The 27,576-nt window shown below is 37.9% G+C and overlaps 1 protein-coding gene across 3 annotated transcripts; it reads left to right on the forward strand.

The window, feature by feature from the left end:
- DNAJB4 (DnaJ heat shock protein family (Hsp40) member B4) lies at positions 1-27,576 on the forward strand. Of its 3 annotated transcripts, XM_014938995.1 has the most exons (5): positions 120-134; positions 11,549-11,633; positions 18,316-18,601; positions 21,471-22,045; positions 23,637-27,576. In XM_014938995.1, the coding sequence occupies exons 3-5, from the start codon at positions 18,391-18,393 to the stop codon at positions 23,868-23,870; spliced, it is 1,020 nt and encodes a 339-aa protein (XP_014794481.1). In that variant the 5' UTR covers positions 120-134; positions 11,549-11,633; positions 18,316-18,390; the 3' UTR covers positions 23,871-27,576. The 3 variants fall into 3 exon arrangements, with proteins under 3 accessions (XP_014794480.1, XP_014794481.1, XP_014794482.1); XM_014938994.1 differs by lacking the exon at positions 11,549-11,633 and having other exon boundaries at positions 1-134; XM_014938996.1 differs by lacking the exons at positions 120-134; positions 11,549-11,633 and adding an exon at positions 17,133-17,310.

Below are 27,576 nucleotides of genomic sequence, written 5' to 3' on the forward strand. Positions count from 1 at the left end.
CGGGTTGCCGGGCAGATCTCGCGCGGTTTGGGTGCGAGCTGTGGGTGCGTGAGTGGGAGCCGCGCCTGAAGCGCGGGGGCTGCCGGGAGGGAGCACGGTTGGCTCTGGGGGGCGGCTCAGGCGGCGTCGGTCGGGTGAGTGCTGTGAGGGGGTGACGGGGAGGGGGCTCGGGGGTTCCCGGCAGCGCTGTGGCGTGGCTGCCTGCCCACTGTAAACTGCGCCTGGGGAGGTGTTGGGCGCTCCGGTGTCTCTGTTCCTTCCTGATTGCGTTCCCGGGCTGCCTGAGGAGCGGGCGGTGGGGGTGGCTGCGGTGTTGTCTTTAGGTCCGGGGGGAGCTGGGCCTTTTCCCCGCCTTGGCTCGGCGGTGCCCTGCGGAGGGGCTGCTCGTAACGTCTTGCCGCGGTGCCTGGTGCTGCGCGGCCGCCCGGCGTTGTCAGTGGTGCCCACCGTGTGACAGCTGGGGGAGACTCTAATAAAAACTCCTTTCTCGGGGAGAAACCGGGGCGTTTGGCGGTGCGGGCTTTACGGTAGTCAACGGGGCGAGTGGCACCTCCCCGGGCTTGTTCCCAAGCCCCGCGGTGAGGCAGCGGCGTTGAGCCTGGGGGCAGAGGCGGGGCCCGGCCCGGCCCCTCCCGGCGCTCTGTCCGGCCTGTCCCTTCGGGCGCGGCCCGGCCCTTGTTTTGAACGGCTTCTCGGCGGTTCCACCGCCCCGGGAACGCTTCTCGGCGGTTCCACCCCCCCGGGAACGGGGCAAGCTTCTTCCTTTCGCCTTTCAGGGAGCGTTACTTGCCCCGTCAGTGGCCACGGTTATCTCTTAGTTGGAAACGATCTCTGCTATCGTACAGTTTTGTATTACGTAGTTCTTACAGGTTTTTTTGTTTTGTGTTTTTTGGTTTGGTTTGTGTGTGGTTTGATTTTTTGTTTAGTTTTGGTTTTTCCTGGCTGCGCAAGCACAAGCTTTAATGAAAAATTGGAGCTAGTAATGCTTTAATCTGGGCCCTTGTTAGGTCCTGTGACCTGGTGGGGATGAACTGTCATGCTGAGTATGGATGACAGTGTTGCAAAGGCTTCACAAAGGTCATAGAATATCTACTTAGCTAACATAGCAATAGAGGCTAGATGATACTGAAGGGGACCTAAGCTGTATAACTGCCTTCTGTACTATTCTGAGGGGATGCTTTGCAATTTTAAAAAACTTATTTATATGTATCAAACTGTAGCTTCTTCCTGGGCTCCTCGATTACATAAATATCAAGTTTTTTTTTAAAACGTGAACTTTTAAACTGAAGTGTGGGAGTTCCCTTCCAACCTAAATGAGTCTGTGTTCCTCTGTTGTCATTACTTCTAATTAAGGAAGTGTTGTTTTGGACTTTGCGTGGTTTTGGGCTATATGCAGGGAGGGACCAACTCCGTTGAAGTCATATGAGAAAATGAGTCTTGCTGTCTTCTCTTTTGCCTGGCTCTGTAGTTCCATGTTGCCTTGAGAAGTTCCTGGTTTCTCATTGTTTCCCTTGCTTCTGGCTGTTTATAAATATGATCATTTTAATAGACCTTAAAATGCAGTGCTGCTGCTGAGGTCAGATTATCCTGCATTTCCAGTCCAGATAACTTCGCCAAAGGAAGGTGACAACACGTGCTAGATTTTTTTTTCCTACTTTGAAACTTTTGAAGTAGTATAGCTCAAAAGGGTTTTAAGATTAATAGATTTCACAAAATTAAAATGCCTATATCTTTTAGGGAGATTACAGTGTATAATTAGACCTAAGTGAAACTTGCTGCTGAGATACTTCTGCTGAAAAAGTCTGTTCAGAAGAATTAGCATATACTTTCCATTAATATACTGTGCTAACTGGGAGAGGGGGGAAGGAAAAATAGATTTGGAAAGTGGGAACTTGATTTTCATGCTTGTCTCTTTGCTGTTTCTAAACAATAATTTGACCTTGAAAGATTTTTTCATTTCCTTTGTTATTGAGAATTTGACTATGTATACTAGCCATGCTATATGCAAATAAGTAAGTTGAGCAATAATAGTTGACTGATGCATTGAAGCTAATACTGGCTACTGGCTATGTCTTTTGTGGCTGTTTGCTTATTAGAAGGTGTGGAGTGTCTATGCATTTTAGTTGTCATTGTTACGAAATGGGATAATGATTCTTTGCTAAGTTCTGTGAGACAAGCCAGTAGCTGTATACACTGATGATATTTTTAAGTAGTCATAATGCCTTGGGCTAATGAAAACACTGTTGTCAGGTACTCTAAGTGTTCTAGTTGCGTTCATAAATGACTAATGATAAGTGAATGTTAACTTTGGAATTTTTATCAGCTTTTTACTACTGTTTAAGGTGACATTTCATTTGAAAGATGAGATGTTTAGTATATTTATGATTCCTCAGTCTTCCAAATTCCTGAAGTCACTGTATTTCTTAGGCCTTTCAGATAGTTAGAACATGAAATTTAGCAAACTACAGAGTAAGATCTTTAATATTATATACTATATAAATGTGCCCTTATTTTCACTGTTCTTGTGTAGATCTAATGACCTTTATCAGCAGTTAGACTTGCTTCTATTTGTATTTCCCATGATGGCACTTAGATTAGAACCTATCTGCTGGAAAGCTATGTCTCTTAAGCACTCCATCTCCTTTTCCCTTTACTAAATGATACTTCCATTGAGAAATTATCTCTGTTCGATTAATTCCTTTTCCTTAATCTCTTAATGGAGCTGGGTGAGGATGTAACCCCTTAATAGCGCTAACTGCAGTATTCTTTCAGATGCTTTGCTGATTTGTTACAGCAGCATATGCCAAGTTATTCTGCTTTCTCACTTGCAAAAATTGCTCATTGCCTGTTTTTTCAAATCTGCCTTCTAAGAAATAAGTAGTAGATTGAGAAGCAAGTATTTGCACTGTGCTGCTAGAGCAAGAGAACTTATGTTTTGCTGTGTAAAAGAAGCCTCAGTTCTACAGTAATGCATTCTTACTAAAGGATGTATAGAAGAGAAATCTACCACTTACCTTTCAGAATTTTAATAATTAGACAGTAGACAACATAGTAGGTAACAAAGAATATGGAGTTTTAAAATGTCTTTCAGTATTTCTTTTGGAGATGGGGAAAAAAGTGTATCCCTTAACTAAATTTATTGGATAATGACATCTCTCATGGTTTTCAAGCCATAGTCTGATGACTACTGAAAACAACAACTAGAACATTCTGGTAGGTGTTAATTACTGAGAGCTAGTTCAAATGAAAACTGACAAGTCAGAAAACTGTTTTGTATAGTGTGGATCCTCACAGACTTAAGTAATAGAGAGTTCTCAGGGAAAAAAAAAAACAAAACACAAACAAGCCACTTCTTTTTTTTTTTAAATCAAGTATTGTGTATATAAAGGAATCCTTACTTCTACCAAAAGGTACTCGGGGTATTTCTAAATTAACTAGTTCGGGTGTTGCAAAAGCATAGATGTAAAAGTATGGAACTTGCCGAAAATCCTCTGCATAAGCTTAGACACTTCAGTGCATGCTTGCATTGAATTCTGTTTTGTTGGTGGATCATTTGGAGGTTTTTTTCCCTTTAACAATTGATTTCAATTTTGATTTGTGGTGACCAGACCAAAGGGCCAAGCAGTTCTGAAAGAAGTGGATTGCTAGTACAGGTAAGGAGACCTTTCACAGGGTCATAAACTAAAGGATTACATTTCTTATAAAGTTGCCTCTGCAACTCTCTGGGTATTGTGTTATTTTAGCTTTGTATGCTAAACACCTGTGTCAGAAAAGTGATTGCAGTCTCTAACTGTCAGAGAAGGATAACCATTATGATAGCTTTACATCTACCTGCTGTCCTTTCTGCAAGTCATTGCTGGTGTGTGGAAATCTGCAATTAATTTCTGATGCTTTCATCACGTATGGAGATTTTAATAAACTGATTCAGATCATCTGAAAGAGTTAATTTGCTCCCTAAGCCCCTATCTTATCCCCGATGTACCAACTTTTATATAAGCTTCAAAAAATCTTTGGGGTTTCTGGCTTACATTTAGTCATGCCACTTTTTTTTTTTTTAGCAAATATGTTTTACTGTATTAAGTATTTGGAAAAAAGCTGTGTAAATATTGTAGATTATTTAGAGCACTTGTCTTGCACATTTTACTCCTGTGAATCTTAATTCACTTCATATGTGTTTGATTTCAAGCTGAAAGTTGGTTGAAGCTGCTGAAAGGAGAAACTTAAAAGGGAAGAGGGGGTCTTTGCCTCCAGGTTTCTGTTGAGGTCTACCAGCAAATTTGATTTTGGGCTTGAGGACAGTTGAGCAGTAAAAGATTTACATGACTAGCCTCTGAAATTTTGGCTAGCTTATAGAAGGCTATCAAATTGCATTAGGTGTGTTGCAAATACAGAAGGCTAAATCAGAGAACGTGCACTTCTTCCTTAAATACGCCTGAAGTATGCAGTGAGACAGTGGATCACCATATAGTATGAATGTAGTGCAAAGAGGCAGCTGGATAATATTAGTCAGCATGATAATGTGGTCATCAGTCTTGAACACCCTACTTAATCCAAGGGGGTTAGATTTTTTTGTGTGTATGTCATGGGAAGGAAAGTTTGGAGAGCCCAGAGAATTTGTTTGCTGTTAGCATCTGCAATACTCCTCCCAGATGGTGGAAAAAATGTGAAATGCCTTGTTTGAAATAAATTGGTTGATGGAGCTTAGCATGGAAGTTGTGTATGAATGGGGGTTAAGAAGGGCAGAGGTGGGGACTGAGGTACTTTTAAAGGGAGAACAAATAATTATTGCAATAGTAGCTGTAGGGGATAGACACGTATACTGTATTTATCAGCAGAGCACTGGAGAATGTGCATTCAAGTACTCTTAAGTGTGTAAATACATATTTTATTGAATTACGGCAGTAGCGTTCAGAATTCTCATGTCAAAATGGGAAAGGCTTGATTACTTTAAGGGATCAGTGTATTGCCTTTTTATTGCTTAGGCCTTTCTGATGCCGTCTCATTACAGCTAGCATCTTTATTTGTTAACTTGTGAGTCAGAGCACCTTATTTTTAAACAAATTGTGCATATATCGCAGAGTCAATAAAAAAAAAAGGCAGCTTGGCACAGGAAGGTAAATCTTTTCTGAGGATGAGGAAGGAAAAATGGCAGAGATACTTTAGAAGCTCTAAATGACTTATCGTTTCAGTCCGTAAAACTGTGATTGTGACAAGTTTATCTAAACTGAAAATCCTCTTAAACTTTATAATAAAGGTTACATCCATGTTTTGGGAAAAATAAATATTTGCAGTGAAGTTTGTGAATGTGTAAGGATATTTTTTCTTTAATCAATATCTAGAGGCACCTTAAGAGAAAGGTGCCAACTGCCACTTCAGTATCTGGTGGTGGTTAAAAGTATCTTGGTGTAATCGAAAGCCCAGTTGTATTTAAAAATGAGCCCTCAATAACAACACTACATAGACTTGGAAAGGGATGAATGGTGCTGCACTAATCATGGATATCACTCAAAAACAATCAGTGATGTGGATGTCATGACATGACTTCACCCAAAGAGCACAAAAACAGGAAGTTCCATAGGTTTAGCTTAAACAAACAAAAAACCCATACATCCATAAGCCTTTTGGCTATGGATTGGTATTTTATGCAAAGAATATAAAAAGGAGATCTCTTACTTCCTTTGTACAGGTTGTTGTCTGTTAGGGTCATGTCCTATGAGTGAACTCATTCTGTGTAATGTTTTCATTAAATACACATGTAAATGATATTTTTAATTTGCAGCTGTCCTCTAATTGATCAGTATTCTTTGTACTGTATTTTTTCATGACGGACAGGGAAATGGTTAAAAGCAAATATGTCACTTTCTACAGCGAAATGCCTTTCTAATGCTTACTACCATGCAAAGTTTGAACTTTATTATGAATTTGAAGGAAAAAAAATCATAAAACTGCAGAATTTCTATAGTTTGTTAGTAGAATAGATGCTGACATTCTTGCTATTGCTTTAGAACATCTAGACATTTTTCTGGTTAATGTTCGTCTTTCCATGTTGTACCTTCTGTACTCAGCACCATTTAATCTAGAGGTATAAAGTCATTTAAGAGATAAACTGCAATGTAGAACTATCAAACTGGCCCCTCCCATCTTCTTGCCCTAAAACTCTTCTAGGTTGACTAAGAATGTAAGAACTAGAAGGCCTTGTGGGGTGGAAACAACTAAGAAACCTGATTTGAGCTGTGGCATGTGGTTGAAACATTTAAAAGACTAAATGAGCAGCTATTTTGACTTCTATTTCAGCTGATTATGATAAATATAACTAGGGCTGCCTGTATTTCTGTCTTCTGTAGGTGAGCTGAAGTACATTCTTACTATTTCTACTTAAATCAAGTGAGTTTAGGTATGCTGGCATATGTTTTACCTTCAGGATAAATGGTTGTTCTGACATCTCCTTATCAAATTCCTGTCTTTATACAATGGTTTAGTGTGTGTGTTTTCAACCTTGTGTGCAAAACTAGCTGTGTGAATCAGAGCAGCGGGGTGGGATTTTGACGAGCACATTCTGGAAAAAGCATCTAGTGTGACCATCTCCTTTGGCTTATGTAAGAACAGTGTGATCACATGTCCCCAGCAAAAATGTGTGCAGTTCCTTATTTGGTAATGCGTTAATAATCTTCATCTTGTTTGAGTATAATAGCAATTAAAAACAATACAGTGTAGCCGAGTCGCTTTTCCAAGTGGATTTATTTGTTTTGGAGTTCCTCTCTTCATCAAGACTGAGAAAATAGTTTATTTTCTGCTAGAAACTATTAATTTCTGTCATTATTAAAAGAAAAAAAAATAACCAAGTAGAGTGTGGATAGGGATTATGCAGGCATCTTCCACCTACCCTTCCCCCTCTTACATGTGACCCATTACTATGATCAGTGACGTGTTTAGGCATTGTTTTTCTCTTGGCTGTTCTGTTTACTGACAGCTTTTTAACTGTGCCAGAAAAAAACCTAATTCTTTTGCAAGAAGAAGAAAGGACTTACAGACATGAATTCTGTCTGTTCCCTAATTATGGAACATGACTGAAGTAGTGGTACAACTCTAGATGAGCCTATTACTCTTCAATATAAAGCTGTAGAGTATCTTCACTGTTAGGAAAAGGTTCCACTAATGAATGTTCCAAATGGGCAGTGTGTTGGGGTTGGTTTTTGTTGATGGCTTTTGTTTTTAATAGAATGATTCCAGATACTTAAATGATAGGCTGAGAACCATTTGAAAGAAAGACTTCAGGTTCAGATCAGGTCACGTCTGAGTCATGCCAGTGCCACCAGAGATTTTTAGCAAGACCTGACCTATAAGGACTATCTTTATTCTACAGGCTCTCTGAATTTTGTGGTGCTGCTTCTTTGCTGAGACAACAGGTTGTTAATTACATTGTTTGGTGGAAGAAACCCCTTAGGATTCCTTTGCTGTGAATGAAGGAATTGCTATCATAACTAAGGTAAACAATAAATTGTTACAGGTAGCAGATAACCTTCCTTCTTCTGCAGGTGAAAGGCGAAAAGAGGAGCTGTTGTACGTGACTTCAATATCTATTGAAATAGATATTAAATGAAACAGTCTGCCCATCATAATGTTTCCTGGGTGATAAGGTAGTTGTGATAAATAACTTTAGGCAGGATATTGAGATAAAGACATTTAAAATGTCTTCTAAAAAAATCTTTTTCCATTCCAGTTTCTTGAACGAAAGTCAGTAAGGGTTATTGTGGAAACAAGCACTATTTTTCCATTGTCCTTTTTCTGTTAATCAGTACATAGCACTACTGTTAGGTCACAGGAGTTCTGCATCAGGATTCATTTGGTGGAAGAACTGGTAGGGAGCCAGTTGCAGTTCCCAGGGTCTGAGTTGGCTGGCCTTGTGTCCAGTCTCAGCTAGCCCAGAGCAAATGTTACTTTGGTTTTTGCCAGCTGGCCCTGGTCCATGGGGTGGAGAATGCTGGACTGCAGAAAGAGTAGCATATGAGCTGGTTATTCTTTCTCTGTACTTGTAGGGAGATCGCTACCCCTTCTGTGCTGCGAGAGTGGGGCTGAATCCATCGAGTGTTAATGTCAAACTTAGCCTCACTTGTACTGAAAACAGGAATATTAAAAACATCCTTACAACTGTTACTAAACACCTGTTTTAAAAAGTCTGCTTATTGTAAGGAACCCTCTTTATTTCACTTAGATTGAAAACAATACAGATGTGCTTAGTATTAATTGCTTATTTTCCAAGGCTTGTATAATAAACAGATCTGCAGGTAGGAAGATGAAGGTTTGGTGGTTTTTTTTTTTTTTCATTTGTGAATTGTCAATTGCCTATAGGCTCTCAGATACTTTTTTTTTTTTTTCATAGGAACAGATGGAGAGGTGTCAGGAGAGAAGGAGGCAGCATGGTTACAAGTGGTACCTTGGATTGTAATTTTTAAAGTCAATTTTAAGTAACATGCCTTTAGTGTGTGTACCTTTTAAAAAAAAAAAACAACCACCCCCCAAAAAACCAAAGCAAAAAAGTTCCCACCAAGTCTCTTTGGCAGTACTGATAAATGTGTTGAATTGTTTTTTGAAAAAATATACAAAGCAATGCTCCAGTTACATGACAAGGAAGCATGCTAGAATAAAGAGTATTCAAACACTTTTCTTCTAATATGTTAGATAGAGCAGACTTATAGCACTTGGCTGAACCCATACATTTGGAAAGCATTTTTGTGTCACTGAGGTTGATTTCGTAGTGCCAGTGCTCAACATTTTAAGCTTCTATGTTAGCAAGTGTGCATTCTTTAGAACATGGAAGTGGCTGAATTGCAATATATTGAGATTTTCATGAATCTAATGAGGGTGCTCATCTAAAGAATGTTGAAGTGGTTGTCCATTAAGTGGTCTGTTTAGCCCAGTAATTTGCATTCTAAAGTAGCCATAAGTAGATGCTTCAGGAATAGATGGAATAAAGTAAAGGTTTAGTCCTCTTTTCCACCTTCATAGCTTCCAAATATTTGGAGCTCAAGGAGTTGCTGCTCTGACTTCTCTGTTGAGAAACTTGAAGTGGGTCTCTTCTATGGTATTTTTTTCAGTGTACCACTGAAACCATTTTTGAGTTTCCAGTGTCCTTTGGCAGACAGTTCTATCACTTGTAGAACTTATTAATTTTATTGTTGAAACTGGCTTCTGCTAGTTTCACATGGTGGCTTTGGCTTAGATGGGAGAAAACCATGAAAAGTTCATGTCTCCTCTTTCTACATTAATTGTAGACCTCTGTGACTCTTTTGTCTTTTTTTCCAGACGGAAGAACTCAGTCTCCTCATGTGGAAGCACTTTCATGTCTTTGATAAGCTTTTATGGCCCTTCTCTGAACATTTTGAAAAAATTAATATTATACTTGGGTTTGGCGAGTTGAGGGGTACAGACCTGCAATGTTATGGTGTAGTTGTACTATTGGTACTGTACTGCTCATATGTTACTGCAATAATGTTTTCTGGTTTGTTCTCTATTCCTTTTCTACTAACTTCTAAACTTCATTTGCCTTTTTTTTTTTCCTGGCTAGCAAGCAATCTTGTATTCTTTTTGACACTAATCAGAATTAATCAGTGCTTCTTTTACCTTTTTAAAGCAATATCTATACTGTTATGTGATATGCTATTAATCCTGAGAAAAGTGTAACGTGAAGGCCTGTGGCATATGTATAAGCAATAAAATACTCCTGTGTGACAATATAGAAAACATATTCAGGGTCTGAGTATGTTAGCACTTGAGAATCTGAAAGGCTGGGCATGTTTAGTCTGGAGAAGAGGAGGCTGAGGGGAGACCTCATTGCCCTCTACAACTACCTGAAATGAGGTTGTAGAGAGGTGGGTGTTGGCCTCTTCTCCCAAGGGAATAACGACAGGCCCAGAGGAAATGGTCTAAAGTTGCAGCAGGGGAGGTTTAGATCAGATATTAGGAAGGATTTACTGAGAGGGTGGACAGGCACTGGAACAGCCTGCCCAGGGAGGTGGTGGAGTCACCATCCCTGGAGGTATGTAAGAAACGTGTAGACATGGCTCGTCAGGGCATGCTCTAGTGCCTGAGATTATTGGTTTGTGGGTGGGTGTGATGTGGTGGGGTGTTGTGGTTTTTGTTTTGTTGTTGGTTTTTTTTAAGGTTGGACTCGATGATCTCAGAGGTCCCTTCCAACCATGGTGATTCTGTGATTCTGTGACTTGTATTGCAGCAGTATGCTCTTTCTTAAAACAATTATCAGAAGGGCTATAAAACTTAAACCTTCATACAATCAAATAAAAAGCAACTAGTGTTGGAGGGAAATGGCAAACAATTATGGAGCCCTAAACTGTTCATCATGTTTAACATCTTGTTATACAACCAACATGGGAAGGTTGGTGGCATGGGGTAAACATCACTGGTACAGTGTGATAAATGTGTCATTAAGTCAAAGTCTTTGTCTGCGTATGGGCTCTTTCAGGACAGGATTCCCTGAGTCTTGGAAAAATTCCTGAGTGATAGTGATCAGAGCCAAAAGTAGTTAGGACAAAAATCCAGGCTTATATGTAAAATTGGGAGGAAGAGCTTTGACTACTATAGTTTTCTGCTTTCTTTGCCCCAAACCGATCACTTAATAGTAAATTGTGCAGACCTTGTCAAAACAGAATATTTTCGTGGAGGTAGCAGAAGTTTGGCTTCCTTATGAATTTGATTTATTTTGGTAACAACAGTGAGAAGATATTTCTTCTTACTAACGCACTACACTTTTCTATATAGATGTTTACAAAAGTATGTATGGCAACAATCTCGTTAACTACTTGAAGTTTGTAAATAGTGAGTGTGGTAAATAGGTGTAGTCAGTAATGGGAGGGAATCTGTGAAATGGTTTTCGTGATTGGCATTTTTCCTGGTTGACCAATCAACTTGTCTTGAAGAAGAGTCCTTTTACAGAAATTTGCGTGGGTGGATATTGAAAAGGACACTGAATCTAAGTAAAGAATTGAAAAGCACTTATGGAATCTGTATTCTTTCAGAAGAGGGAAGCCTTAATCTGTAGGTGAAAATACTTTGTGTTTGTTGCTTTGTGTGACCGTGGTTTGGATGTTTCCTTTTGTTTTTCAAAGTGTAGTCTGGTACTTGACTGAAGTAGTTAATCACACCATTGTGAAGTAAGGGCCCGGGGGTGTGTGTGTGGTTTTCTTTTTATCAATGCGATACCTTGTAGCGAGTCCGAGAACTTTGTGTGCACACGAGATGTTCATTTTCTCCGAGATGGAAAGTTAAATTTGGAACATTCTTCCAAGTGTATTTTTGTTCTTAGCTATAGTAGAGATTGTGACTTGGTAGACAGGAATCAGGTATGAGAAAGCAATTCTTTTTGTTAGTGACATGTAAGTTTGCTATGTTGTGATGAGGGATCAGTGTGCATGTGTGGCTACTGTCCTAATCGTGTTTTTGAAGGTTGTTGCAGTCTTGTATAATACTGATCTAAATCTCTGATAGACTTTGTTAATTTTCTTTTTCTCATATTGTATGTACTTTTACACAGGTCACTACGTATATATATAGAGTGGAAATAATGATTTTCTGAAGAGAAGAACCCAACCCTAGGTCTTAATATAAAGTAAACAAAAGTAAGCTTTATAGTGAAAATCTGGACATTTTTAGTTGCGCATAGTATTTCTAGCTCTTGGTATCTTGTTATAAAAGTAATAAGAAAAATAAAAGTAATTAAAAAAAATGCTAACGGTGCCTGCTGTCTTGTGTAGATTTTCCAAATAAAATTGGAGGCTCCATGAATCACAGGCTTACAAATGAATTTTGAAAGTTCAGGAGTGGTATCAGTATATCTCTGAGTGATAGCAGTATGCATTGTGAGATTTAACATTTGAACTTGAGATGTAAATTCATGGCGACTCTGGAATGTATATTTAAAATAAAGTAAGCTTCCTCAGAGAAGACCTTAAAAACATGTCCTTTGGCTTGTTGGCAGGAGTATAACTTCACCTATATGCCAGTAATACTATAAATGTTATTTTTAAACAGATACTGCTAATATAAAATAGAAAATTTTTGTTGATGCTTGGGCTGATATAACTTAAATATAATGAATTTCATTGTCTTGGATGACTTTGTATCCTGCAGTTTAGTTTAATATCTCTTCTTGAACCAAAAATAATCAGACCAGATCTTTCTGGACAGCGCTATCAACTTTTAAATATAGAAAGTATAGTAGGTATGTGTCCTGTGAAGTAGTATTTCATGGTGACTTAGCTTTATCTCTAATGGAAGCCAGATATTTTTATAGAGGATGACTATACCTATCCTACTACATTTCTTCCTTTTTAATCTGTGAGAAATCAAAAGTCAACAAATCTTGCTAATTTAAGCTTAACTTGCTAGTGAATTGCATTAAATTGCACTGTTGCATGTGCCTCAGGAAAGATTATGGTGTATGTAGTACGCAAACTGGTAAATACTTCAGGGTGCGTTTCAATTTACATTTTTTTACGAGTGTCTCAAAGACACAATGTATGTAACATAAGTGTGCCTCATTACTTATGTATGCTGCTTAGCAAAGTTAATGTCACTGTCTATTGTAACTTTGTAATTCTATTAATTGCTTTAAGTTTTTTGTGTGGTATTCCACTTCCTTGTGAAATCAGCCCAAGAATCTTTATGTGCTCTGAGCTTTTTACTTCCATCACAGTAGCAGCATGTTTCTGCAGAGAACTGAAGTAAACATTTGAAAAATTTGGGTAGTTACTTAGGTATGAAGTGCGTGGCTAAACAAAATTTTTGTTTTAGAGCCATTGACTGATTAGAAAGAACTGTTATGCTCTGCAGGTTTCACTTTGCATTTTCTTTTAGATAGAGATATATAAACCATCTAGTTGTTGCTTCTGTTGTAAACTCTAAAATTTATTTCTATATCTGAGACCAGCTACTGAATATTTCTGGAGTTAAACTCTTATTTAATGCATTCATGAATGGGGTTTGCATGTACAAAGTCATATTCACAGTCCAAAAGTATAAATGTAGCTCAGTCTACAACTATATACAGTTAAAGATGATGAGGAGAAAAGCCTGTCAAAATTTTTTCGCTGTGAAAATAATGTATGATCTTATAGGAAATTTTACTATTGTATATGGGTGCGCTTTCTTCAAACCACTGTAGACAAATGTCAGTTTATTCATTAAAGTGTGTTTGCAAATATTATGATACTTAATTGTGAAAGCTTTTTCTGGGGAGGAATTTGGCTCCTCTGCCTTGACATTTACGTGCACATGTATATTTATAGTTGTGATCTGTCTGGAATTTGCCTTTGTGGTTTTGTTTGCTCTTTAACTTCTTCTGTGATCTAGTTCTGTCTCTTTCAGTTTTGTTTCTGAGATTTGATAGGTGAGAAATGCAGAAGAAATGGCTTAATTTAAAGGAAATAATAAGCATTTTTGTTCAACTTCAGATATTTTGGGGGAATAATGACACAGTTCTGCTTAGAAGCTTTTCCTTAAATTAACCTTATATTGGTTCTAATTTATGATTAATGTAGAACTTGAGTTCAGTGTATCTATTACTGTGCATGTTTTCTTGGCTTTGTCTTAATTTCAGCTATTCTTACGAAGGCTTCTTTACAGAAAGCAATTAATTAAAAGTTAATATTATCAATGCAACTATTCTAAGAGCTGTAAGTGGTATGACGTTTCTCCCACTGTTCTGCCAAAGGTATGATGTGTAGCACTTGTCCATATGTATCTGAGTTAAACTCTGGTTTTTCAGAGACTAAGGGGAGAGATACTTAAAAGCAACAATTATTTTACTGAAATACTAACTGAAATGGAATCCTGGATGCGAGTAATCAAACTCAGTCTCAGAAATGAAGGTGAACTGTTGAAGGAACAATTTTCAGCTTTCTAATGTATATTTCATAAACAGTTTTAGATTAAAAAACTGAAGTCTTGTATTACAAAAGTGGATGTCACTTCATTGATTTTGATCAAAGAATACAGAAAATTCTCTGTAGGTAAGAGTGAGTTTATATTAGGCAAGTTCTGTATGGTTTCAAAATTTTACTTGGTATTCCTGAGAATTAAAATATTTTAAGAAATTGTGTATTAGGCTTTTTAGTAATTTTATACAGTTGAAGATGCGTGGATTTTTTTTTTTCCCCCAGTCAACTTTAAAAGCTTAAACTGGAATTCTGAATAGTTGGTTAGCAGCTAACAAGTCTTGAGGAATATCACACTAAAATAACTGTATTCTAGCAGAATTCAGAAAATAACAGAAAAACATACAGAATTTATTTGAAAATTAAACATAACATTTGGATTGATATATTGTACCAAAGATCTGGTCTTCATTAGGTATGTCTTGTAGATAAATAGCTGGATAAAAGTCTTGTATTTCAGATGCCTCTGTAATATGTGAAGTTTCATGTACTACATGGATGGCTGAAGTTCTCTCCTATGTCTGCCCCCACTCTTGAAAGAGGTCTTTGGGAGGAAGGGCAGGTTTTACTAATGTCTGAATTACACAATTAGCTTGTATTTTTCTTGTAGTATTGGGAATATTGAGCATAGTTTGGCAGAAAATTGGTTTACAGAAATGAATATAAGCAGAAGCTTCATAGATAACATTTGATAATACAGCGATGATAAACATTTTTTTCTCTGTATGCCTGAAATGGAATACAGTTGTTGTACTTGAAGACTGTAAACAAAGAGTTGATGGTTCATCATGTAGATACATATGGTTCATTGATTCATAATGTGTTAATCATTCAGAAATGTTAATGCAGTAGTTATGAGGAAGAAAGGTAGCTAACTGACAGTGGGGTTTATCTATTATGTGTTTGAGGTGGCATCACAGCCAAGTGCATTACTAGATTTGTATATCTGAGAAGTTGCTTGGCACTCATTCAGAACTACTCTTAATCAAAGTCCTACTAATTTTATAGATACATAATTTAGTGGCTTGCCTCTAGGAGGCTTGAGTAAGTTACAGGATGCACTCGTGGTGCTAGCTTGTCACAGCTGAGGCTGCCATTGGGTACATAGGATGTATTGGGTTCTGTGCTCCCTAAACAAATCAAATCCAGCAACCAGCCCTCCTTTAAGTAAAAGGTAAAAGTCCAAATAGAGGGTGAGTACACATCCCAGCTTGCTGCAATTAGAACTGTGCGTGAGCAGAAGTGCATACAGTATCTCTGAAGTAGGGGGTGACTGAAATGCAAGACTCCTGTGCATGCTAGTCTTTTAATTAAAAAAAAAAAGTACTCACTAATTCTAAGAGTTATATCTTTCAATCTATTACAAATTGTTTAAAGAACTGGATAAGCATCTAAGAGGAACTGCACCCAAAAGATCTTTCCAAAAGATCTCTGATCATATGATGAAATGAACATGGAAGAAAAAGAAGGAACATGCTTTCTAGAAGGAGGTGTTCCAGTTATCCCACCTACTTTTAGAAGATAAGAGATTCCAGACTGTAAATTCATTCTGACATGAAGAACTCATGGAGGGCAGGATGTAGAAGCAATGTATTTGTTGCTGTACATCTTACTCAGAATCTTAAGTAATTTCATTTTTAGGGAATAACTTACCTAATTAGGTTATAACTTGGCACTTATGCCAGAATAGCACATTCCCCTCTTTAGAGAAAGGATGCCTGAACACTTACTCACTGTGATTGCCAACAAAAATGCCCAGTGTGACTTTTTTGTCGTTACCAGAGTTTGTTCTGTAATTTTTGACATTTGGGAGGAAGAAACTTTTGATTTAAGAAAAAAATCCTGAATATTGGTTTGTTTGGTTTTTTTCAATGAAACATGGGAAATTAATGACCATGTTTTACAAATGGGGAGGGAGGAACACTAAGCCTTGCTAATTGCAGCTCCTTGAGTATTATTTTGATATTTAAAAGAAGTGTTTAATATAATATTCTCAAAGGGGAAAATTTCTTATACCTTGTTTTTGACACTAGCATATATACCCTCTGCTTCTTCAAATGACCAGAGGTTTTGAAAAACATAATGAAAAATACAGTCCTGAAACTAGTCTGAGCTATTGCTGTTCTGACAAGTCTATTATATGACAACACAGTGACACAAATATCATGGGGTCCTTCTTAGACACTGCCTGGTGGGAATACTTCAAGTGATTTAAGTTATGACCCTACCAGAGGTTGCTCAAACCATACCATGGGAGCACAGCTGAACATAATAACTCCTTGTACTGCTAGTTTTGCAAGAGAATTTAATGCTGCTCTAAATCTTATTCTGCCAATAGTGATGAAGTTTGTTTGCTGTTGTAGTTCAGAGTTATAGTAACTGTGTGTTTGGATGGCAACTTGTTATATCTGCAGCCATTTCTTGAGTGTGGTAAAGTTAAAACTCCCCATTAAAATGTGTATGTAGAATAGCTTCTTAGGGAGTGGTATTATATTTTGCATGAAATCAACTGAAGTCCTGCTTTAATTCAAGCTATTGTACCTACTGCTTTGAAAATTCTGTTGTGGAGAAAATGTTGACTTTAGGACGTGGGTCTTCAAGAATTTGTCTGAAATACTACTAGTAAGTTAACAAAAGCAGCACTCTTAAAGAGAGATGAAAAGGGTGGTTAGTGAAAGACTAACTTTATACCATATGCAATTCAGCTACAAGTTCCTCCTTCAACTGTAAAGATAATTGATTCTGTAACCTTGTGGCTCCCAGTGTTCCAAAAATGCAAGTAAATCCTGAGAGGCTTGGTGGCAAGGGTAGCCGATTCCTTCTTTCAGTACCCTTTGGCCTCTGTTACATTTGAGATAATAACTACAGATATGCAAAAATTCTTGCTTTCTCAAATGTTGTGGTGAAATGTTATCTTTGTACTGTTCTGTCGTCATCTTTTCCCACCTCTGTTCCAAGAGGAATTTTAAAATAAAATAATTAAGCAAATCCTGGATACATTGGGGGAATCTGGTCAATTCTGGTGCAGAAATAAGAAAATAATAGATATGATAACCCCCTTATAAGTTTGAGTAGGTTCTGGAAAAAAACCTTCAAATATAATGTTCCCTGAATCAGAATGTTACTGTTCTCCACTTGAGTTTGATGGTCCCTTGGCTGCTATATGCTGCTTTGCTTAATTTTTTTTGTTGTTAGAAGGAAGGCAATTGAGCCTAAATTGTCTTCATACAGGTAACTACAGGTTTTCATACATGTATCTTCTAGGTCTGACCATAACTGGCATATTTTAATACTTTGTTCCAGGGAGGAGTATTTTTCAAGCTATGCTACTCAGTCTTGAAGTTTATCACCATACTGACAAGTAAGAATAATTTCTTGACCTGTAACTCTTGACTAAGAGGCAAAAGAAATCTTGCAGGCTGAAACTTCATGCCATTCCCTTTGCAGAGCATCAGAAATACTTCAATAGTAAAATTTGCACTATGTATAGAACAAATGTGCAAATGTGTAGGAACCTGGTATTTTTCTGTTTTTACCTCATCAAGTGAAAGCTATTTGCTTGATATATTGTGATACTTGTATAATATTCTTGATATTGCCTCTTGTGTAGAAGCAGAGAGGGAACACAGTTTTGATCTGTTTTAATTGAGTGGCTTGAGTGGTGGTAAATTAAGCAGCTTCTTAATATTACATGTCTGCAGTCAGTTCTGTTTGAGGGTGGCTTAACTTTAAAGAAATAAACTTAGGCTTGCTGAAGCTTTGTAGCTGACTTGGGTGTAAAATGCTTCATAATCTTTGCTGGAAAGAGTACAAATCCATGTTGATATATTTGGAAAACAGTTACATGTGCAGCTGTCTCTATAGAAACTGTGAAGTAAAACACTATAATTACTTTATATAGGCTACTGCATTTCTATTGGGGCAGTTATGCCTTTAGAGCTGACTGGATTCAGCCCTGGTGGTGAAAGGCACTGTATCACCCTCTTAAACCTTTAAACTTTCTAGTTGCTTGAAAAGGGGGGAAATGGAAGTTCAGCATTTTCTCTGTGTGTGTGTGTGTTGTGCGCATGCGTGTGTGAGAGAGAGAGAAAGCTGTGCAGGCTGTTCAGCTGGGGCAGTCAGGGAAGTGACGTCCTGTATTATTTGTGGTTCTAGAAAGAGCGGAGACACGTACTGTAGGTGGGAGGACTCTAAAGGGGGCTGTGTTCTGTCCACTGTGTATAATTATTTATAAATGAGCAACGGGGGAAGGAATGAAATACGGAGAAGCTGTCTAGTGTTTCTTGAATGTATCGGAGAGTTTGTTGATTTGTAACAGTCCTGTTTGTTTCAATTCCAAATTTGATTTTTATTTTTTCTTCTACAGCATCTCTGCGTTGCTAAGACACTGGACACTGCTCTCTTTGTAGCAAGGAAAATCTGAATTCCTCCAACACTCAGGATGGGGAAAGATTATTATTCTATCCTGGGAATTGAAAAAGGGGCTTCTGACGAGGATATCAAAAAGGCTTACAGAAAACAAGCACTTAAATGGCATCCAGATAAGAACAAATCTCCCCACGCAGAGGAAAAATTCAAAGAGATTGCAGAAGCTTATGAAGTGCTGAGTGATCCCAAAAAGAGAGACATTTATGATCAGTTCGGGGAGGAAGGTACGTACGTCTCTGTTATGCTCTGATCAGTCACTTTCATTATCGAATGAAACGAAATAAACGTAGATGATGCATGAAAACATGGTATGTGTTGATTTTTAGGCAATGTGTTTTTACTGCTTGGAAATTTGACTCATCAGCTTTTCCAATATAAAACGTATTGCACAGTTTTAATGCTGGTCTAATTTTAATTTCTTATTTTAATGTATTTATGTTTGGCTTTTTTTTAATCCCAAATACTCAACAAGCAAAAAGTTATTGAAAAAGTTTGTATGACCCATAAAGAGCTTTCTGGGATCTCTTACTGCTGTCTTCCCTTGCCCTTGCACTTTTTGAGGTGCAGTTGAAAAGAGATTTGTTTTTTTCTTATTTTGCTAAAGGACAGCCTGCTTGATCTAGGCAGGACTGTCCTCCTGAGCAGAAGCCCAGGTGTCCAGTCTGTAGTTGTCCTTGGCTTCTCGCCTGGAGAGGAAAGAATTTGGCTGATGTCATGAAATACCAGAACAATTTTTTAGCTTTAATTGTAAACAGTGATAACATGCCAAGAGAATGAGGCCTCAGAAATGTCATATTTATCCTAAAATGGTTATCTGGAGAGGATGAGGGTTTTTTTTTATTTTTTACCACCGTGATTTTCAATCTTATGATTGAGCAACAGAGGAAGTCACTAATATCCCTCCCCTTACATGTATGGTAACAGAAGTGAAATCCACATGAAATGATTACTTTTGTTGTGACAATTAGGTCCACTCATTGCCATTCACTCAGGAACAAGTTTTTTACAAATATAAAGGAGGACGCTTAAGTAGCACTACTTGGGGGGAAATTGTGGGCTCTTATGAATGCATAATAAAATTTGGTTCTCTGTCATCCATAAGACTTAACACAATTGTTAACATCCATAAATTCATGTAGAAGACCTTCAGCTTCTACAGAGGATGCAGGTTTTTCCATCTTTTGTTCCATTGCCTGTATTGAAAGCTTTAGTGCTGTTACTGAGACATTCTAGGAAAAAGTGTTTATGTAGATACCACAGCAGACCTTTGTTGCCTCTTGGGTCTTTTGCCTTCTTGCAATTCTTCTTTATCACTTCCTGCCTCTTTCTGTGGATTCATTTGCATTTTAGATTCCTGTGCAGCAGCTTTCCCATAATACCATTTTAGTCACTTTTACCAAAGAGCTTGAATTTAAGCATATAAAACAATGCAGCCTTTGGCATCCTGGTATTGCATACTTGAAGACAGAGGTTCAAAATGTAGATTTCTATTTATTTGGGGTATAATGTTAAACCAGAGTGTGAATTTTTAGAATGGTGAATCTGAAAATACCTCCTGATGTCTCAGTTGCTCTCAAAGCTCTTCAATTGCATCTGAGTATATTTAACTAGTAGTAGTGAGGGAGAGGCAGGGGCTGGGGTGGAAGGAGGAAAGCTCAGTGTTTTTACAGCCAGGAACTTGATGCACTTTCAGTAATAACTTTTGGTTAGTTACTCCAGGAAGTGTCCTACTATCACAGATTGAATCCACTGATCTGCTTTTTTGACACTAACAGTACTGTAAGAGAAGGATGTGCTACATGTTGCTAAGTACTTCTAATATGGTCTAGTATTGAGATGGGGAAGGCATTCTCATTCTAATGTCTTATTTGGTTACTGTTGATAACCAATATTAAGCTTATGCATGGAAGTTCTAAAACACTGGGCGAAAGAAACCCAAACCAACCTCTTTCAAATTTAGGGAATGCATGCTTCATTAGTGTAAGCATTCACACTTTTATGGCTATGGGACTAGGATAGCAGCTGTAGTGCTGAGCTGCTGTAAAATAGAAAAAAGAAAAAGAAATAAAAATAACCAAACATTGTAAGTTTAGAAATAAAAGTCTCCTAAGAAGACTTCCAGTCTTTCATCTTAAAGGTTTGAGAAGGTATCCTGAAATGGTAAGTGCAGGAGAGCACCAACTACTACAAATAAATACTTAGACATCATCTATTGGGAAAGAGGCATTTAAGAAATTTGATTTTTAGCTGAGTTTGGAATTTTAAAGCATGAAGTACAAGCGACTGTCCAGTGAAAATTGTAAGGGAAAGCTTATGAGGAAGAAATGAGATGTAGGTATCTCCTTGTGGAAGATAGAAAAGAACAAAGCTATTTGAGAACATTCTGATTTTTTTTGCACAGAGGCAGTGACAACGTATACAAGATTTTTGCACCCAAATGGGCCATAAGAAATTCCAAGTTATTTTTTATTGTGGCTGGACTGAGAGGAGTTCCCGGATTTCTTACCTATTTTATTTCTTAGAAACACAAGCTGTCTAAGTTTGGGATTCTGAATTGAACATTAAGGAAGTATATGGCTGCTAGACTATTGACATGTTACCTTTCACTCGAACTGAATTGCAGGAAAACAGAGGTAAAGCTAACTAGCACTGGGTTAAAGCTGAGGTATGGAGACTAGAAAATGTTGCATGTGATACTGCATAATTTTCCCCAGAGTTGATCTTAAAGAGGGATGCAACTCCCAACAAGTCTGCAGCATAAGAAACGATCAAGTCAAGCAAACCTATTTTCTGTTTTAAGATGCTAATTCTTTGAATAGCTGGCTTCAATCATATGAAATAAAATTGGCAGTGTCAGAATACTTGTTCTTCTGAAGTAGAAGTCATTCTAGAGCTTGAGAAATATTGTTGCTATTCAAGCTATTGAATTACTAGTTGGTGCTCCATAGTCTGTGTCCTCATTGAAGAGGAGACCTTTCACTTTACTGCAAACACGTTTTTAACTCATCAGTTCTAATATCATTACACTCTACAATAAGAAAGCTTATACAAATATTCCATTTGTTTTTCACTTTGCTTATTTGTGTTATTTAGGTCTCAAAGGAGGAGCTGGAGGACCTGATGGACAGGGTGGTACCTTCCGGTACTCCTTCCATGGTGACCCACATGCTACATTTGCAGCTTTCTTTGGTGGCACAAATCCTTTTGAGATCTTCTTCGGAAGGAGGATGCCTGGTGGCAGAGACACTGAAGACATGGAGGTGGATGGTGATCCATTTGGATCCTTCTCTAGTTTTAGTATGAATGGTTTTCCAAGGGAAAGGAATACAGTTGGTAGCCAGTTACGTCGTAAACAAGATCCCCCTGTAATCCACGAACTGAAAGTGTCATTGGAAGAGATCTATCATGGCTGCACAAAAAGAATGAGGATTTCACGTAAAAGGCTTAACCCAGATGGTAGAAGTGTCCGAACAGAGGACAAAATTCTTACTATTGAGATAAAAAGAGGATGGAAAGAAGGCACCAAAATCACTTTTCCAAAAGAGGGCGATGAAACACCCAACACAATTCCAGCTGATATTGTGTTCATCATTAAAGATAAACCTCACTCTCACTTCAAGAGAGATGGATCAAATATTATCTATCCTGTTAAGATCAGCTTAAGGGAGGTAAGTTTCTGTTTTGGTAGAACCCTAAATTTTTAAACCTGTTACAGTGGCTACATACAGTGGCTACGCTGTATAAACTGTATGGCAGCAGTAAAGTTTTGGCTGGTGGGTGGTTTTTTTTTTAATAGTGCTTCATTCTTGTAAAGTCAGTGTGTGGCTGCGGAGCACAGTTATTTATAGAGGAAGCATTAGCTGTTTTGATAAAAATGGAATATTATTTCAAGCTCTTTACTATCAATGTGGAAGAGAATGAGGGTGGGAGAATAAGAGTAAAGGTTGATATGTCTTTGTTACTTCAGCCTAAGACATATTTAACTAGAAAGGTAAAGTATGAAGATCAGACACAAATACATTTAACAAATTCATCCAATGTAGCATGCTCCGTACTGCTGTATTATGATTGTTACTTCCGTTGGACAAAGTAGAAATGTATTAATATTTTTCATTGCCAGCAAATTCTAAGTCTGCCTTTTTATGTCATAAGTTATTTCAGTGTTATTTCAAAGTACATAGAGATTGATTTCATGAGGATAAATTATTGTGAACAGGTGTTATAGGAGCTATAAATAATAACAAAAATGGTATAGCAAAAGGAAAAATCGGAAAGACAACTGAGCAGAGTTCTTAAGGGTCTGAAGCTTTGACATGATCATTATTTAAAAGATAATGTAGCTCTGTGGTTTTTCTTCTTAATTAGCATTAGGTGGAAAAATAAACTCTTGCTTGTGTTACAAACTCTTTATATACATTATAAGCTCTATACTATAAGCTTTATATACATTATAAGGATTCTTAACTAAAAATAAGTCTGACCTAAAATAGGATGAAGGAGAGAGAAAAGACAATATTTAATGCTGATGTGGATAATATAGTTCCTTCATAGAGAAAAGCCTATTTAGAATCATCACACTGTTATGTAAATTGGACATTATCAGTATAGACATAGTGTATGGAGTCAGGTGAAGTTGGGGGAATCAAAATTTTATTATCAGAGATCCTAGTAATCAAACCAAACTATTGGATAAAGCAGGAGAAAGTCTGTGGTGTTCTAGTTTTTGGTGCACCAAAATAATTGTTTGCTTTTCTCTGACCATCACAAATGCTCACCTAAGACAGTTGTGAAATTTGGTATGCCTCTGCTTATAGGTACTTAACTGTTGTTCTGCTATTTGATATAATATGGGTTGATGATATATTAGTGTAAAACCCTGTGCAATGTAAACAAAGAAAAAAATAAAACAGGACTCTAAATTTCCAATGTAAACTGAGAAGCTGGACATCTCTAGAGAAATATGAGTGAAGAGTTCACTCTGTGCTCAACTGCCTTTTTATTTGATAAAGTTTCTGAGGGATAGATAAGCTTAATTACTCTCCAGCAGCCATTGTGTAAGACTGGTAAATTCTGTGATAATGACAAATCGAAGCCTTCCCCTTTTAAGAAAGGAACACTGTGTTTGAATTTTGACATGTCAGTGCATGGGGGAAATACTGTTTAGAATGCTAGTTTTTTTCTAAATAATCCAAATTCAGTTGAAGGTACAAGTGAAGTTCTGACCAATTTCTTTTTTCTCATGATAAAATCTTCCTTTAGGCTTTGTGTGGCAGCTCTATCAATGTGCCAACGATAGAAGGAAGAACCATACCCATGACAGTAAATGAAGTTGTCAAGCCTGGGATGAGAAGACGAATTATAGGATATGGTTTGCCGTTTCCCAAAAATCCTGACCAACGTGGAGACTTAATTATAGAGTTTGAAGTAATTTTCCCAGATAACATTTCTCCAGCATCGAAAGAAGTGCTTAGGCGAAATCTTCCAGTTTCATAAAGCAAAGACTGTATATGTCAACTGTTTAAATAGGACACTGGAAATGCAGAAGACTGGCAAGTCTGTGCTTAAAAGTGCAATCTGTAACAACTAGTGGAATATTTGTTTTTTGTTTTGTGGGATGGGTGGGGGGGGAAATACTGTAATGCTGCATGAGAAGAAAAGGTTTAAGTACAAGTCATACAGATGACTTCTGCAGTAAAATTTACAGGGAAAACCACTCATTTTATTTTACATCTTCCTATTAAGAAAAGTTTATTCATTATTTTGCCTAATGTAAAATGTAGTTGGTTTTTACAGAGTCAGTGCATATTTCTGATAAAGCACTTGAAGGCTCAAGTACTTTATTTCTTGTATCTCTACCATATCTCTAATATTACCCATTTATACAGAAATTGGAGATTGGAGTAGAAATGCACAAATGTATAGATATTTTAAAGAGCAAAACATGAAAGATAGCATTTTGGTATGTTGCCTTCCACTGCACAAAGCATAGGCTGGGAAAGTCAGCTTGGACTCATGAACTACTCCCCAGTGGAATGAAAGCATTTTTTTATGTTGCCCCAGAATCTGTGAGGACTGCATTGCGAGGGAGTCAAGCAAAGGGCTTGAGGAGCAAGAGTAGCCATTTTCTATGGGATGGTTCCTCAGCTTTCAGGAAGAACAGCAAGAAGGGATTCTACAAGTACATAAACAGCAAATGGTGGACCTGCTCTCAAATGAAATGGGGCAGTGAAACCAGTGATGGGTGACATGGAGGAGGCTGAGGTACTGAATGCCCCATTTGCATCAGTCTCTACCAGTAAAACAAGCCTTCAGGAATTCCAGGCCCCTGAGACCAGAGGGGAGGTCTGGAACCTCGGTGATGGAGGACCAGATGAGGGTGCACTTAACACTGGAAGTCCTTGAGCCTGGAAGGTTGCACCTCTAGTGCTGAGGGAGCTCGCTAATGCCATTGTAAGACCACTCTTAATTATCTTTGAATGGGATTGAGAGGTGTTCTGGTAGACTGTAAGAGAGCAAATTACACTGCTATCTTTAAGAAAAACAAGAAGGGAGATTTGGGGAGCTACAGGCTAGTGAGCTTCACCTCACTTTGGGAAGGTGATGGAGAAAATCCTCCTGGATTGCATTTCCAAATAGATGAAGAACAAGAAGGTGACCAGAAATAGTCAGCATAGATTACACAGGGGAAATCGTGAGGTTACTGGCTTTGTGGATGACTGGAAAACAGTCCATGTTGTCTACCTTGACTTTAGCAGACAGATTGACCAAGTACAGATTAGATAAGTAATGGTAAATGAGGTGGATTAAAAACTGGCCAAATGAGTGGGCACAAGGGGGTGTAATCAGTGGCACAAAGTCCAGTTAGAGGGAAGTCTGTAGTGGTGTACCCTTGGGCTCAATACTGGGGCCAATACTATTAAACTATCTTCATTAATAACCGGGGTTATGGGATGGAGTGCATCCTGAGCAAGCTTGTGAATCATGTAAAACTAGGAAGAGAGGCTGGTAACACCAGATGGTGTACTGCTGTTCAAAGGGACCTCAACAGGCTTGAGAACTTGACAGAGGATTCTCATGAAGTTTAACAAGGGGGAATGCAAATTCTTGCTCCCTGAGGAACAGCTCAAGGCACTAGTACACCCTGGGAGCTGACAGGCTGGAAAGCAGCTTTGCTGAGAAAGATCTCAGGGTCCTTGTGGATAACAAACTGACCGTAAGCCAGCAATGCATCTTTGTGACAAAAAAGGCCAAAGCTTTGCTAGCAGGCTGAGAGAGAGATGATCCTTCCTCTCCATTCTCAGCACTGATGAGGCTGCATCTGGAATACTATGTCCAGTTCTGGGCTTCCCAGTACAAGAACTTGCTGAGAACTGCACAGGGCCATGCAGGAGAGGCTGAGAGAGCTGGAGTTTTTCAGCCTGGGGAAGAAAAGGCTCGAGGGGATTTTGTCACTGTGTATAAGTACCTGGTGGGAGAGAATAAAGATGGCGGAGCCAGGCTCTTCTCAGTAGCTCTGAGACATGGTCCTGGGCAGTCTGCTGTAGCTAACCATGCTTGAGCAGGGGTATTAGACTACATAATCCTGAGAGGTTTCTTCCAACCTAAATGATGCTTTGAACTTGGACTTAGCACTTCTTGTTAGACAGTGCTATGGGCCATGTCCTGCAAATGAGGCTTAGCCCAAAGGTGGGTGGTACTGATGGGACAGCTTGAATCCCTAGGGAGTAGGTCTATGCTTGAGTGGAAAGATGCACAAACAACACTGTAAAAGCATTTGGCTATTGCAGGTATTTAAAGATCACACTGATCTCAATTATTCAGTGTTCTCAAAGGCTGAACTTTGCTCCCATGAAGAAGGAAAAGGCCGGATCCTAGGTAAAGGAAAGTTTGCTTAAGACACAAAATGTGATAGGGGTGGCCCATAAATTTTCATATGCTTGAATTGAGTCTTTTTTTGAATACAAATATGAGCTAGTTGTCTTTAGAATTAAAAGGTGTATAGGGAAATTGAAAGCCCTCTGTAATAGTCTAGTTTTATAATACAGTAATAGGGCTGGTTCCCTTGATTGCAGCATGATTTTGGTGAAAGAAATGCCTTGCAGGCGTGCTTTATTACTTGAGTTTAAAACTATAATACAGTGCTTTAACAACTCTTTCAAAGTTTTTTTGGTTTTTTTTCTTCATAAGAAAATATGTAAGATTTGCTGTCAGCCTTTTGTCTGTGGAAATTTAGTAGTTACCTGCTCTGTAAGGTAGCTTAAGAAAAAACAGTATTATCTTCATATATGTGATTTTCTGCAGGAAAGTAAATCATGTGGAAGTTGGGATTTAACTTACAATAACTTTTTAATGAGCACAAGACGAATCCCATTTCTGTTACTCAAAGGAATAGAACTTCTGGGAGACACTGTTTGAGTCAATTTTTCAACTGCAGATCTCTTCATACAGTGTCAGTTAGTTGTAGTCCTAAATCTACAAGGAGCTAAACAATTGCTGGAGCAGTATCACAAAAAGAAAAAAATTGCTGCTTAGTGCTTACGCATATTGTTAATGCATATATATATTGTTTGTTCAAAACAAATCCCATTTCAGTATGTTCAGTATTGCATTTCTAATATGTGGTTTTTAAGTAAAAAATATAAAGTTGATTTTTAACTTTCTCTTATGTTTTGTTATGATGGCAGATGCTATAGGCTACACAACTTTAAAAGCATATCATCCTAAGATACCTGTTTGTCAGTTTAAAACCTAATGGAATCAAGCATTTTGTAATCCCAAGATATTGTAACCATAGTCCAACTTGTTAACAAAAAAAAAGTTACAGCAACTAGAACTATTTTTTGTAACCATCTTCAGGTAAGAGGAGTAGTGTTAAATTGAGGAATTGCAGTATCTTGTGTATTTAGAGGTATATATGTATGTATAGCAAACTAAACTTTTCCAACTGTTTTCATGCTCAAAATACAGAACTATAGGACTGGTATGAAATGTTTGTATTTCTTTTCTTATGGAGAAGTAACAAAGTATATGTTGTAGAAAATAGCGTGTGGAATTACCTCAAAATATGAGAGGGAGTATTAATATCTAATCCAGAATTCACAAAAATTAATATTTTTCTAATCAAAAAAATGTGCTTAAAAGCTATGTTTTAAAAATCACATGATTATTTAATAAAGGCTATTTGGGAGAAGGAGGCAAA

Source organism: Calidris pugnax, unplaced genomic scaffold (assembly GCF_001431845.1).
Source record: "Calidris pugnax isolate Ruff unplaced genomic scaffold, ASM143184v1 scaffold18, whole genome shotgun sequence".
NCBI classification, from domain to species: Eukaryota; Metazoa; Chordata; class Aves; order Charadriiformes; family Scolopacidae; genus Calidris; species Calidris pugnax.

What these genes read in the sequence shown, in the direction of transcription:
- DNAJB4 (XM_014938994.1), top strand. Translation starts at nt 18,391, where the DNA reads ATGGGGAAAGATTATTATTCTATCCTGGGAATTGAAAAAGGGGCTTCT. An exon ending in TGATCAGTTCGGGGAGGAAG is followed by an intron (nt 18,602 to 21,470) that starts GTACGTACGTCT and finishes TGTGTTATTTAG; the next exon opens with GTCTCAAAGGAGGAGCTGGA. An exon ending in TTAAGATCAGCTTAAGGGAG is followed by an intron (nt 22,046 to 23,636) that starts GTAAGTTTCTGT and finishes ATCTTCCTTTAG; the next exon opens with GCTTTGTGTGGCAGCTCTAT.